Source organism: Drepanopeziza brunnea (genome assembly GCF_022702325.1).
Source record: "Drepanopeziza brunnea f. sp. 'multigermtubi' strain 214-2 chromosome Unknown ctg2, whole genome shotgun sequence".
Classification (NCBI taxonomy): domain Eukaryota; kingdom Fungi; phylum Ascomycota; class Leotiomycetes; order Helotiales; family Drepanopezizaceae; genus Drepanopeziza; species Drepanopeziza brunnea.
The window spans coordinates 3,022,384-3,036,874 of record NW_027094065.1 but is presented as its reverse complement, the minus strand read 5'-3'; the positions used below and the strand labels follow the sequence as shown (position 1 = coordinate 3,036,874).

Here is a 14,491-nt window from a genome sequence, read left to right as displayed (position 1 = left end):
GCCTGCGACGTAGTACTCCGGACTCCGCTTCAATAAGGGCAGGGAGAGTATAAAAAATCTTCCGATTCGCTGAATATGAAATTAATACAAGGAAACCCTTTATTTTATCCCCCCGCAGAGCGAATACACAAAAAATAAGGGGTAGAGTTGCACAAAACTCTTCCGGCAAGATAGAGCAATACCTGTTGCTTTAGAGAGTTTTCAAATGGTTTGTCTGTCCTGTCTTTCCTTTCCGTGTTTCGTCTTCCCCCCCCTTTTTTTTAAAAAAAAAATAAAAAAACCCCTTTGCTGATACCTCTTCTCGCGCTATACTCACGTTCAAATCTCGCAGTCGGTTGATTCTGAACATTTGCGATCTACAGAGCTACTATCCCCCCCCATGAAGAAAGGGCAGCATCCCAAGGGTGCCACGAGCCAAAACACAGCGGAAGTCTAATTATGTCCGTGCCACCCTGGGATGGCTGCCCTTTACTGTAATCATGGGATGGAACAGTTATAGTACTAAGTACGCAGTACTACGTACTACTACGTACCACGGTACAGGCGTAGTTGTTACACCCTTGGTGGTGCCTCAAAAGTTTAGTTTCCACTTTGAGCCCCCTGGTTACCCTATCCTCAAGGGTGTAACAATTACGCTTGGGACGTAGTACTACGGTACGTACGTAGTACCTAGCAAACCAACCTTGCGAATAGCCTCAGTTCGGCCTCTACGATCGGCCCGGGTTTTTATACTTTACGGAGGGGCGGGCCTTGTGCTTCGTACGTACTAGTACTTAGTACTTCAGGGGCTAGTCAGGGCACGGATTAGGTCTGCGCTGGCATACCGGTAGTACCTACTCTACATAGAGCGGCAATTCAGTTTAGCGTATTGAGGCGTGCGAAAAAGGACTCCACTAATGCCGAGGCAGAGGAAACTGTCGGCCTTTTTACTTCAATCGCGATGCCCGGGCCATCCTTCCCCATACGCCGCCCCCCGCCTCCACTTATTAGGCTTGTCCGTTTGAAGTTTCCGGTCTGCCTGAAGCACTTGAGGCAAGTAAAGTACGGAGTAAGAGGCCTCTGCTATCAAAACAAGCGTGAAACAGCGCGCTTTTCTGATAACCGAGGACTACCGCGCTAGCATGCTTGTCAAAGCATTCAGGTCTTCAGGATAGTTAATTTCCACTATAAAACCTAGACAACTACAACTATATCTACAATATAAAACTCTACGGTGTTTAGTCAACCCCCTAAATCGATACGAAATCAGCGTTAAGACTGAAATAGGAAGGCTGTACATCAACGCCTAAACTCTTTCCTTCAACCATTCCGTGCTCAGCCTGCCGTACCATCGGCATTTGTTCAATTGGAAGCAACTGCGGATCGATGAGTAGAGGCACGGTATCGCAAGTGTAAGCGGGTGAGTAATAGGACGGAGGGCATTTGCAAAAAGCTCCCGTCGGCCGCACCCACCATCAAATGATCAAAGTAGCAACTTTACTACGACTAGGAGGCGAAGTCTTTCCCCTCGCGGCCCCTCGCAAAGCTCCGGGGCCAGGGGAACCCTCGCTTGGCAACGGTTCCGGTATGGCTGCCTTCCGAGGAGGCCTTGAACATCAACGCCGCATCGATCTTCGACTGTATAAGATATGCACGTTCAAATTATGTAAAGCGAAATGTGGACCGCTTCAGTCCGGCCGCGAGCTAAAACTTACGGCCCTCCTCAAGCTCTGGGGTAAGTTTCCGTACTTCGCGGTACGTATAGAGTATTCGCAAGATCTTACATTACAGTATGTTACTAGTACATTACTTTCTTGTAAGAAAGACGCTTCGAGATTAGGTAAACAGCATGTGAAATAGTACGATCCTGATCCTTGGCAGGCCTCCGTAAGCTCCGAGGCCAAGGGACCTCGCTTCGCTTTCGGTCGTGGTGCAGAGCTGCCTTTCGCATTAACGCTACATCGATTTTCTATAAGAAAGATGCTATAGAAGGATGTAGAGAAAATGCACATCACATCACATTTACATTGCATTTCAATTACTTTCTTACAAGAATGAAGTTTCGAGATTATGTAAACAAGATATAAAATAGTACGATTCTGATCCTTAGCGGCCCTCCGCAACTTCCGGGATCAGGGGACCTCGCTTCGCTTCGGTCGTGGTGCAGAGGCTGCTTTCCGAGGCCTTCAACATTTACGCTACATCAGTTCTCTACAAGAAATAGTAGTAGTAGTACAACTTCGCTTTGAAAGCATGTACTAAAGAGAATTGTAGCGCTTTAGCCCGGCCGCAAGCTGAAAACTTACGGCCCTCCGCAAGCTCTGGGGTAAGTTTTCCGGACTTCGCGGTGTAGATATTCGTAGCTATATAATCTATAGTGACAGCCTTCTGTGAGCGCGATGCATTTTGTCTATAGCAACAGCCCCCTCTTAGAGCGATGCAGCAAGCTGTTTTTCGAGCATCTCTCTTGCTGTCATCAATCAGCTGCTAATCAAGTATTCGAGAGGAAAAAGAGTTTTTATGATCGTAGGTTTTCACCGCAAGAGGTAGATCTCGATGGCGAGAGAGCAAATCTACAAACTAGCTTATTGAACTCGCAAGATTCCCTTTTTTTTCTTCTTACTAGTAAGCGATTAGTCAAGTTTTTGGTGTTCTTCGATGGCCCAAGCTCAAATGGTTGGTTGCACTTACGGAGGTGGCCGGGGGTAAATTGTGGCAGACCGCCGTCGGCAGAATCATCGGCAGAAAAATCAGGAGTGGCTCTCCCATCATTAAATCTACTACTATAACACACTTATTATTTAGTGAACTTCCCTTTTGCAGCAACTACCTACTGCTTCAATGCGCTCAGGCATTGATCTAACCAATTCGATCAGAATATCTGGCGTATTCCTTATGCAAATTTTGGACGCGACTGATGCTATGGGAACCCCTGTCGCTGAAGGCGGTCTGCCACAATCTACCCCCGGCGCCTCCGTTATCAACATAGCGGGCCGTAGGTCAGGTGACCGAATTTTTCACCAGCTTACAGGATCCACATTCAGCTCAACATTAGATTAAGATAAGGTTTAGCTCAAAATTATATTAAAGTCTTCAGCCCGGCGGCCGCGGACGAAAACTTCCGGCTCTCCACAAGCAAACTCCGGGGTAGGTTTTTCGGACTTCCGCGGTGTAATAGGTATTCGTACAGTACGCAGTTACTACGTCGCAGGCGTAAGTATTACCCCTCGAGGGTAGGATAACCAGGGGCTTTAAAGTGGAAACTAGACTTTTGAGGCACCCTCGAGGGGTAATACTTAGGCCTGTACCGTGGTATGTAGTGTATAAACAGTAGCTTTCTTTCAGCACGGTACAGCCAGAGCTCATCGTCGGCTCACTTAGGTGGGCCTCCCTACAGCCCTCTCGGTCGACGATTATCCTTCAAGCATTCAATCCATATCAACAGCCTCCTTTGGCGCAATGAAGCCAGCTGTCCCTTGAGCATTTGAATCCGTGATTCCTGGTAGCTCTTTGAAGTGCGATGATGCCGGATAGCTATTCTAACAAGCAAAGGCCAAGAAGTACGGATGTGAACTCGCGACGATGAAAACAATTACAAGACGATAAAACGCACAATTCATTCATTTATTGAGAGCAAGGGATTCAATTAGTCAATCAGTTACTCACTCCTTTACTGTAGGCGCTGAATAATCGTCGGTGGCCTTGAACAAGGTGTTACTATAGAAAAGACCGGTCTGGCTGCGCCAGGTCGGGACCACCGAGGCGGGACAGATACCTATATTCGTTCTTTTAGATCGATAGGAAATCAACCATCCATCGTATCGTGATTGATTTTATATTAAAAGATACACCGTATCAATTTCAACAATAGCTAATCAAGACAGTCCTAATCATATGTAGTTGTGCTAGTCTTGCGCTGGATTGAAGTAGTAAAAATCGTCCCTTTCGACGATACAGGTCCGTGCACCACGCCTAGCGAAGAGGAAGCGATGATGGTTTACAGCAACAGCTTGATTTAGAATAGTAGCGATTCTGAGCTATACAAGTCCAAGGAGCGAAGGGGAGATGAGGAGCAAGGAAGATTCAAAGAGCGGGGAAGAGTTGAGGAGCGAGAGAGAGGGTTACGATTACGAATATATTTAAAATAAAGGAATATCGAGGTAAGCGATTTTTAAATGACGGATATAGAATTGAGCTATTTTTTTAAAAATATATTGCTAAGAGATAAGTATGATAACGGGTATCGTGGAATACAGATTTTTGATAAGCAAAAGACCGTTTATATCAAAAGAAAAAGCTAAGTATCAGGAGTAGAAGGCTTAGTCAGGTAAGCTGATGAAAGTAACGTTCAATATATAGTAGAATGGTTGGCCTTGTAGCCTTCTCTGTTATTTTGCATTTTTGGCCCGTTTAGCCCAGTGTAAAGCTATTCAGCTATTGATTCCTCACAAAAACGCCTTGACCGCGCCGCAGCAGTTCAGGTCGCTACGGAAGCAGAAGACGCTATCACATTCGCTTAGTTATTGTAAGGCTCACAATAATAGGGAATCACTATTCGAGTGGCCTGTATGTGACACGTGACCTAGCCAAGCCCGCAGAACCTCCAACTACCTCCGAGTGGGTTCCGCTCCTGACAGTTATCAATTGCGGTCTAATAAATGAAAGTAAAGCGCTCAGCTAACTTAGGGCGGCGATTTATAAATCAAAACGTAGAAAATGAGGTCTAGATCGATACTCGCAATTGGAAAACCGATCGACCTTCGAAGAAGCTCGTAAAGAAATAGTATGAACTAATCGAGGTATTCGCCAAAGTCAATAAAAAAGAGAAGGTTGAATTACGTGAATATTGGAAAATATACTTCGTTTTTCACTCTCACTCTTTTCGTAAATACTGCGTGTACTGACAACCTCTTTCTAGATCAGATCCGTGAGTTTTCAGCATTTATTCAGCTCCTTCTTGAACAAAACGAATAGGAGATCGAGGAAATCCTTGCTTTTAAGGTCTTTCGAAACGGCCTTTACTATCAAATCACATAGATTGGCGCCGGTGAAGACTTCTACTAGTATCTTTGCTTAAACACAATAACTGCTTCACCCTTTTTACGGCGTTTCCATGTAGTTCACCCTTACGCAAAGGCCCTTCAAGAGCTCTCTCTACCTTTTTGATTGCAAGCTTATAACGAAGGTAGAGATAATTATAGCGAGCTCACAGAAGATAGACTTATAATAGCAATTGCTAAGACGCAGTTTTTCGGAGGGGGAAGATAGTATTACGCTTTTAGCAAGTCCTAGCATAGTTCTAGAGATCAGTTATACAGTAAGATCAGTTATAAGATTAGTTTTAAGATTATCTATAAGATTAGTTCGCCGAGGTTACATGACATCCCGCCTTAAAGGATGCAAATACTCTCGGCCTTGTATTGTAGTTCTTCCTTCCTCTTCTTTCTTTCACACTACGTAGCGTATGATTGATAGATACTATAATAATATTCTTACTAGCAGTAACAGCATATATACATCCTTTTTTCGTTCGTATTAATAGTTATCATTTCATAAGTGTTGTACGTTACTATCCTGGGTCGGTGGTAGCCACTTGCAGGGCAAGTCGGAATAATTTTCTTAATTTAAATTTAAGGTAACCGGTGATTAAGCTATATCATCCGCACGATTTTTTATAGCCGGCACGGAAATTTCCAATTACGGGTGCTAATATTAGCAAGATAACTATGAGATCAGATATGTATGTCTCTGCCTACATCTACTTTTGATCCAATTCATCATCTTCTTCTTTTGCAATCTTGTTCTCCTGCGTCAGCTCGCAGCTATTGTAAACCTGCCTCTTCCCTTTGGCGGATCGCACAGACCACAACTGGTGCATGGGCCGAACGATAAAAGAACACTACGCTGGAAAGACTTCTAAATCTTCAAACCTACTTCGGATAATCGCTTACCCCACCAACAACGATTGTTTATAAACATGATGCTGTTATCGCAATCCGTTTGTTTGATCTTGCTGGCCTTGAGCTTCCTCGTTAGTAGAGCTCGAAGCGAAATTATGGGCTATCGAACAGTTTCCAAAGTAAGATTCACTTGATTTATATCCCTATAAAGACTAAGCTTATACAAAATACGCGAATTATAGGAAGAAGCCAATATTATTAATCAGCGTCAAAAGCCTTATAGAGACGATAGCTTCGATAAAATGGCTTTATATTTCAATTACTTAGGAGTTGGCTACAGTCTAGGTAAGTTGATTCATATTTACGGAGGTATAGCGGTTATTTATTGCCCTTTGTTTCGATTCAGTACGGAAACAAGCTTAATCGGGGAACCTTCATGGACTTCGCTGGCACCGCTTCGTACCGCTGTACGCGAATGATAGCTAGTTTCCGTCGTGGATCAGAACAAGGGGTATATATAACCGTTAGTTATACCTTCGTATAGATTATCACTTATTACGCGGGGCTAATGCTTCAAATAGTAAACGTACCTGCTGGCTGGCCGAGTAATGATGACGAATGGCATTGTGTTATCGAAGCGGATAGTAATAAGCTTAATGCTGTAAGCAAGATATGGATTCCAGAATATTTCGATGACCCTACTTGGCTTGGTAAGACTGAACGAGTAGAACTATGGGACGCAAAAGAAGAAGTTATCAAAGAATATATTGAGATAAAAACAGGACTGGACGCGGAAAAAACATTGCGATTTTCACCTGCTATTTCACAGGTTAAGCATATGGATGCCAACATGCTGCAAATGGTCATTCCAACTAAAGCTATAAAAAATGACGAGTTAGGTTTTTGGGCTCATTGCTTTGAAGAAAAGCAAGAGCTGCTGAACTATTCGAAAGAAACTATTCCTTGGGATGAGTGGGAAATTCAAGGATTTCCTTCAAATTAAAGGGAGTGGCTCGTCAATCGTATATTAGAACGCATCTTAATTCAAATTCCGTTACTTGTCCGTTACTACTTTTCCGTCAATCGAATACCGAAACGTACTGGCCATTACTCGAATAACGAACTAGTATTGGACCGTGGTAAAAGAGTTCGTCCAGGTGGCTATACAGAGCTGGCCATTGAAAGAAGATCATCTGACGTAATAACGCATGATTTCCTTCTTGATTTATCAATCCCAGTATTTTTGCCTAAAGAATTACCTGCGACATTGGTCGGCGCTAAATAGATATCAATAAAATTTGAAATTAGAGCTTGGAAACAACATTCCGGGGACGCGGGGCTCTTTTTACGGAATGTACAGTAATGGGTACACTCCGTAATGGCCATTCAGTTATTTCGATGCGGGAGCTGATCTTAGTGTTTCCAGCACTGAAAGGGTACCGGAAATTCGGAATGCCATCATCGGAGTAATAGAAGACTAATGGACTTTAATAGAAACCTGATGTGCCATGGTAGTGGCCGTTGTTAATGATTAATGAGCTTTGCTAAGTCGAGGACGCCAAGACTTCTGGATATTTATATGCACGAAAACTGACAAGGGCCATCGCGGGGCTAGATTAGCTATCAGTATAGTTTAGTATGACGGGGCTTATCTCGAGTAATAGAATTGTATTAAAGTCACGATGTTGTATATCAAATTTACGATATTGAATTAGCTATTCGGATGAATCTTTGGAAACAAAAAAATCTTATTACACTAGGATTCCTTACTCGATTTCTTTTATTTCTAAGTTTTTACATCCATTTCCGTAGGTATCTCTTTGGCTTCTTCTCTCGCCCTATCCGCTTTTGAATTACATATTTCCTTTTTCTTTTTCGCGAATTCAAGCTTTTCTATTAGCATGAATACATTAAGCTCATGCTTTTTTGCAAACCGCAGTATTATAATCTCGAATGGATCTTGCGCGTCTTTAAAAGAAATATCTAATGAAGATGGGATTCGGACTGCTCTCGAAAAGGTAGCGAGGAAACTATATTGGGCGGCGGTAAGGTAAGTCTAAGAATAACTTTAAATTGGCGTATATATGCGATGGTGAGGTTAAGGGGCGACGGTAAGGTTAAAAGGTGACGGTGAAGTTGAAGGACAATGATGCTCACAACAAAATATTCGGCTGTAATCGAGATTTGATTTGCTATAAATTTATTAGGAGCGCTAATCGCCGGGCCTGCCATGCCTCTCATCTTTCATATCTCTAATGCATAAGTCTTGGTGTCCTCGACTTAGCAAAACTCTTGTTATTCGGGTAATGGCCGAGTTGTCGAACGGGCCGTTAGGACTCATCTACTACTATCTGCTGCGAATTTTCTTACTCGTGCGGCCAGCATACCTGTCCTTATGCGTTGATCATCTTAGTTTAAAAGAAGAGATTGCAAGAGTATTATAAATAATTAAATTCGACTTTATAATTTACTGGGTTTTTTCAGAAGTCTAAACCAACGGGAGCTTCTGAGTCATCTTGGCGGTAATTTCTCCATTTATTACAAGATCTCAGCTCTCTTATTAATTGCGTTCCCTAATTAAACTGGCCCTCTCTTTCCATGGTTCAGACTTCTAAAAAACCGAGCTGAATTATCTTTCGATATAACGGAATATTAGCCACACGATTATTTATAGCCCGGCCAAGAAAATTTCGAAATACGGTTGCTAACATTAATAGAATGAATAATGATGTCGATTATAAATAATTTTCTTCCCGCATCCAACCTTCGATTCTGATTATCTTCTTCTTCCATTGCAAACAAGCTGGTTCCCCTTCGTCCAGCTCGCAACTATTGAAGGATTGATAAACCTTTTAAGACTACTTCGGATAATCATCCATTTCGCCTCCCCTTGCCCAACTTGCCTTATACTAGGAACAACGATTATCTACAAACACAATGCTGTTATCGCGTTCTATCTGCTCGGGCTTGCTGGCCTTGAGCTTTCACTTCAGCACAGCTCAAGGCCAAGACGACAAGAGAATAATCATCGGCTATCGGACTGTTTCCGAAGTAAGTTTTCAACTTGATTTATACTGCCGTAAAGCCATAAGCCTTATACTAATGACGCGAAATTATAGGAGGAAGCCTATGATATCAATGCCAAAAATAAGCCTATGAGAGATGAAGGATTCGATTTCGCGAACCGAGTTAAAGAAAGCGACCAACAAATAGGACCTGGCTATTATCTTGGTAAGTCGATTTATATTTTCATACTTTGGTACGGAGAAGCATAATCATTACCTCCTGATGGTTGGCTCAGAGGGTTCAAAATTTCTCTACTTTGAACCCCCTAGTTTCCTAAACCCTGAGGTTGTGGAGATCATCACTACTACCACTACTACTACTACGCGGAGCTAATAATCTAAATAGTAAACCACCCTGCTGGCTGGCCAGCTGAGAAGGGGGATTGGCATTGTGTTATCAAAGCGAATAAAGATGAATTTGATGATGCGCTCAAAGTATGGATCCCGGAATATTTTGAGACCATTGATTGGCTAGGAAAGGTGAAACGAGTAGATTTGTGGACCGGAGACATGGAAAATATTGCAGACTATATGTTATTAGTAGGGTTACCCGCGAGGTTGGAATTGCGCTTCTCACGTATCAAGGGTGCTGAGACTGCGATGTTGCAAATGGTTATTCCAAGTAAAGTGGTAAACAAGAATCACTTGGATTTATGGGGTCAATGCTGGTCAACAGCGGCTGAGCTGAAACAGCATGCGAACCAAATCGTTAATTGGGAGCAATGGGCTATTGCTGGAGATCCCACGGTGGCCGAGCGCTTCCATCTGTAATCAAAAGGGAGTGGATCGTTGATTGTACATGAGAAATTATCTTATCAGAACTTATCTTGTTAAACCTTCATATTCTCTGCTGCGATTCTACTTATTCGTGCAGCCAGCATACCTACTACGTATTTGATCCTATGCGTTGCGTTAATATTTTTAGACTATGGAAAGGGGTTGCCACGCTCGGTACACTCCGTATAGTTAGTTACGCTTAAATTTACTCCGTACTAAATTTGACTATATGTTTGGATGATTTTCGACGGCCGATTATTTCCCATGCTTGGAACAAAGTGGATTTGTTTTTTGTATGCCTCACCCTATCAAAACCCTACCAAACCCACTCGCCGCTGTATATAAGATTTTTCAATAATGCTGCGTGTATTAGGAAAAACTTGCAGCGGTGAAGAGATTCATAATAGCAATTTAAATGAAAGAAGAAGAAACAAGTAGATGTAAGACGTTAATTGCGCGAGTAGCTTATCATCGAAGCACGCATGCTTCCTTTCAATATACCGATACCGTAGCCTTTTCGGCTCTAAAATCAACCGTAATTGCAACGAGCGTGCTAGGTACTTGCACGTATCGTGAAAAGGCATATGCGTATCTTATAAAAGTCCTTTCGTCATTTAGACACGAAGTTTCATCGCTCGTAAATAGATTAATCAAGCACCGCGTCTTTAAAAGCCTTGAAAATATAAAATACGTCGCCTTGCTTGATCGACATAGGTTTCTTGTAAGAGACCTTGAGAGATAGATCTGTATCTACGTTAAAATCGAGTACCTATATTGATCTGTTTGAATTCCTAATGTGAGCGATATAGAGCGGCGGGTAGATTTAGGTGAGTGGCCCCCCATTTAAGTAGGGTGAGGCATGCAAAAACAAATCCACTTTGTTCGAGGCATGGGAAATAATCGGCCTACTCTTCTGCTCAAAATACCTCCCTTGGGCAGACTGGGAACCCTCTTTTTTTCTCTCGCCCTTCCCGCCGAAAAGCATCAGCAGATTAACCGATCTATTAATACCTCAAATTTATTGAGAGAGAAAAGGATACGAAGAGCGGATCGAAGAAACCGACAACGTTGGCGCTTACCTGCCATCCGATGCCCGGTGCCCAACTGCGCGCCCAGCGTGCCAAATAATCCTACTCAAGTGTACTTGGGAAAGTTATTGATCCCATGACTCCGTGAGTTCCGTGAGTTCCGTGAGAGAAGGAGAGGAAGAAAGCGCATGCTAAACGCCAACTTTCTCTTCCCTACCGTTTTTCCCCCCCTCTCTTCTCTCGACAATTATTGACCACACCACCACTTGTTGGAAGATGCAGGTTTGGATCCTAAGTGCTCTGCTCTGCTCTGCCCTTCCCGCTTAGATCTGCTCCCTCTATCTGCTTCTAGAAGATAAATAAGCGGCAGGCATCGGCCTCGACATATCGACACGAGGCTTATCCCTCTTGATTCCAAACTTAATGCAAGCTTGGCTATTGTACCCGCTACAACCACGGGAAGATCTTATCGGGATGCATGCGAGTACCGGTAGTTACGACGGCAGTAATCTCGGACCAGGGGCCGTTATTTTCCGGGGAAGAGATAATCTCGAGATATTGCGATTCCGCTATGATTCGCTACTAACTTTAGTGGTTGCATAGTTTGGCGGCTGTGAGGAGGAGAGAGTCCATATATGGAAGGAGGCGTAGATGGTAGAGAGCAGGGAGAGCAGAGAAGACCGAGAAGGGCGGCGAGCATAGGTGGTCTGTTTGCTCATGTTGCCGCGAATGAAGCTAACGGGGGCGCACGCGTGAGAACTGTTAATTTCGGTGGGACTACTATTCGGAGATTGAAAGACGAGTCTTTTAGCCAGGCCGCGAAGGCTGGAAAGGTTGGACTTGTACTCGACAGGTTAGTATTGAAGTTCAGAATGATATTCACCATCGCACGGCCTGTTGAAAAACGTTGTGTAAGTCAAGGGCTGTAGCTGGTGCTCACTTATATTTGAAAGAAGAAAAATGGAACATCCCACGGGTTCGCTTCGAGTATCATTCATTTTATTCAGCGATGTCCGATTCTGCAATAGGAATTGCGCTTCACCAGACAGGTTCTGGCTGCCGATTTAAGTGACTTTCGAACCCCGTGGATCGCGATAGGTGAGCTTCTTCTGAGTTTTTTATCTTCATCAGCTGCGTCACCTTCCTCGACTTCCATGAGAGGAAAAGATTCCACTTTCTACGTTCGGATGCCCAGGCGGGGATCAGGCTTTGTGTTCCAGACAGAAGGCAGCTGGCGGGCGGCAATCATGCCTGCAATCACGATACTGTTAGGCACAGTGTCAATTATCATCCCACAAATATAGAAGAGGACGTCGGAGTTATGGGCAGTAGAAGACTTGTGGCTTCCTGATCACTTACGCTCGTCGAATCCCTACAATCTCTCCGATTTCTCCCAAGCGTCTATCGCCCACTCTCGAATCGGCTCTGTCGTCAGGTCCATCGAGCCTACTAGGAAGAGAGGCCTGAGGACAAGGTAGGATCGCGAGCCATCCAGGAGCCCCGAGGAAGATTGATTGATAAATGAAGGGCATGGTGTGGTACGCTGGCTAGAATATCCAACTGCATCTCAAGCATTATGGCGACGGACGATTGTAGTTGGGTTGCGCTCTCCTCTTCCGTAAACACAGGATTAATCGCTGTCGATGCAACCAAAAGTCGATCCCTCAGCAGTTCATGGAGTAAGATTCTACACATCCTAAAGCCGTTCCAGATATGGGCCATCCAATATTCGCCTTCAACATGATATTTACCGTTCCAGATAAGGTCCGACTTTTTGTTTGTATATAATGTGTAATATCGCCACTCCAGAGGGAAGTCCCTGATTGCGTCGATGAGCCTCTGGTCTGTTTCCAGGGCAGCTTGAACAACCTTTCTGAGCTCCAAGATGCTGCAGTCCATGAGTCAGAGCCGAAAATGGTAAATTCAATAATGATGGATGAAAGTCGCCATGCGGGGCTATCTGTAGCCATGAACATCTTTGTCTCCTCTCAGAGATCGATTATATGCTGTGGTATAGGGATGGTTCGCTGTATACAGCTAAGCATGAGATTCGACGTCAACTGGAGGAACATCCATTGACCAGCCGAGTTTTTGAACTGCTCTTGACCTCTCAACCTTACCAAAGCCGCAGCACCGTTGATGTGTTCTGCCGAGGTATCCAATGATCGACGACTATTTCCTGTTATCATTTCATATATGCTTACTGCCATAGCAGAGAACAGTACGCTGTCCTTCTTGACAGAGCTGGGTGACCTCAATGCTGCATTCGTAAGCTGCAAAACTTTGTTAGAGGCTTTCTGGGCCTGGGTCCAACAGGACACGGGCAATCGGTAATTGCCTGTTCAAACAGGTTCTTGGAGCAAGATACGAAGAGGAGAAAATGTTATCCTCCGTTACCTACCATAAGCCCCTGTAGGTGAGAACCGTTGGAGAAACTGGCCAGTCCAACGGCATTGACAGTCGCCCGGAGATGATTATCGATTTTAGCCTGTGAGCGGAGATTCTCCCTGGGAGGAATAGGGGGTTATCAAAGATATCGTTTTCGTGTCTCATGGAAGAAGGTGTTTATTAAGCACTCGGAATAGGATTGGCTACTTCCCCACCAACTCACACCAGATTGAAGGCTCGGGACCACGTTGGCGGTACGGCGTCGAAAAATTCAATAGATCGTTCCTCTGTAGTGGGAAACATTGTGGAGGCAGGTAGCATTGTCATGATGCCCAAGTTGGTACTCTGGCCCCCCGCGACCTGTTTAATTCCCGATCATTCTCAAAGAACGTGTCCGAAAGCACTTCTCCGGGTGCCTTTCATGGTGGAATAGGGTTCGGCATCCTGGATTTTGACATGAGCTTTTCTTGATGGTTTGCTTTCACCTTCACTGCATCGCTTTGATCCCGAAACATTAGATCAAATTCATCCCTGTGGCCTGGATATGCCCGTTTGGCTCTGATGCACTGACTGCATATTGGAACAGCACGATCGCGCTACGCTTTATGAATATCACCTCTAAACACCGAGACTGATGGAATCCAACAAACCTGAGGCTTTCGTTTCCTACACTCGAAACAAACTGTTGAACGTTTTCCACAGTAGACCGACCACCTTGAGAGAGATTTGTTAATAAGCGAAGTAGAGTAGTTCTCATGAGTATGATAAATGGGACTTTCTTCGTATCAATTTGCCATTGAGATTGGCGACTGCTATCTCATATAATAAACAGTCAGCGTGAGCCAGCCGAGGCGGTGCAATGAGTGCAAAGGTGGCTGCGGCACAGCTCTCAGACGCGTACGCCGTAAGCAGCTTCACGGTTTTATGCCGAGTCAGGTTCTGGGTTCGTGCAGGACAGATCCAGATATCCAATATTCTGCTCGTAATAAGATATCGGGACTGAGGTCTGGCTCCTGGGCCGAGGAAGGAGGCTTGTTTGGAAGTAGAGGATCGAGAGAGCTTGTCTCTCCCGCTCGAGAGATTGGCCCGACGAGGCTTGCAGGACTACCGGGTAAAAGACCAAGCGAAAGGGCCGAGTGCCCGCCTAATCATTAGACCGCATATATCTTCCAAACCTTTGTTGATACCGGAAAAAAGGGACCAGTGAAGTAGCGATTATCCGAGTTCCTCGTATGTGAGACAGGCTGTCTCATCTAATCTCACGATTTGTACTACCAGCTATCCTGGCAAGCAATTCTCAAGGGAATGATCGAGTACAGAATTCTGTGAAGAATGCGATTCGAGCGAAGAGCGA

At 44.3% G+C, this 14,491-nt stretch overlaps 2 protein-coding genes across 2 annotated transcripts; one reads left to right on the top strand and one right to left on the bottom strand.

Moving 5' to 3' along the window:
- Positions 1 to 8,816: 8,816 nt before the first annotated feature.
- L3040_001949 (uncharacterized protein) lies at positions 8,817 to 9,715 on the top strand (the record flags this gene model as incomplete). Its single annotated transcript, XM_007289484.2, has 3 exons — positions 8,817 to 8,930; positions 8,999 to 9,110; positions 9,291 to 9,715. 3 exons carry the CDS (start codon positions 8,817 to 8,819, stop codon positions 9,713 to 9,715), a joined length of 651 nt encoding a protein of 216 aa, XP_007289546.2.
- A 2,211-nt stretch (positions 9,716 to 11,926) lies between these two features.
- L3040_001948 (uncharacterized protein) lies at positions 11,927 to 12,281 on the bottom strand (the record flags this gene model as incomplete). The annotated part of the gene is made up of 2 exons (XM_066156951.1): positions 11,927 to 12,014; positions 12,109 to 12,281. The coding sequence occupies 2 exons, from the start codon at positions 12,279 to 12,281 to the stop codon at positions 11,927 to 11,929; spliced, it is 261 nt and encodes an 86-aa protein (XP_066012952.1).
- Between the last annotated feature and the right edge of the window lie 2,210 nt (positions 12,282 to 14,491).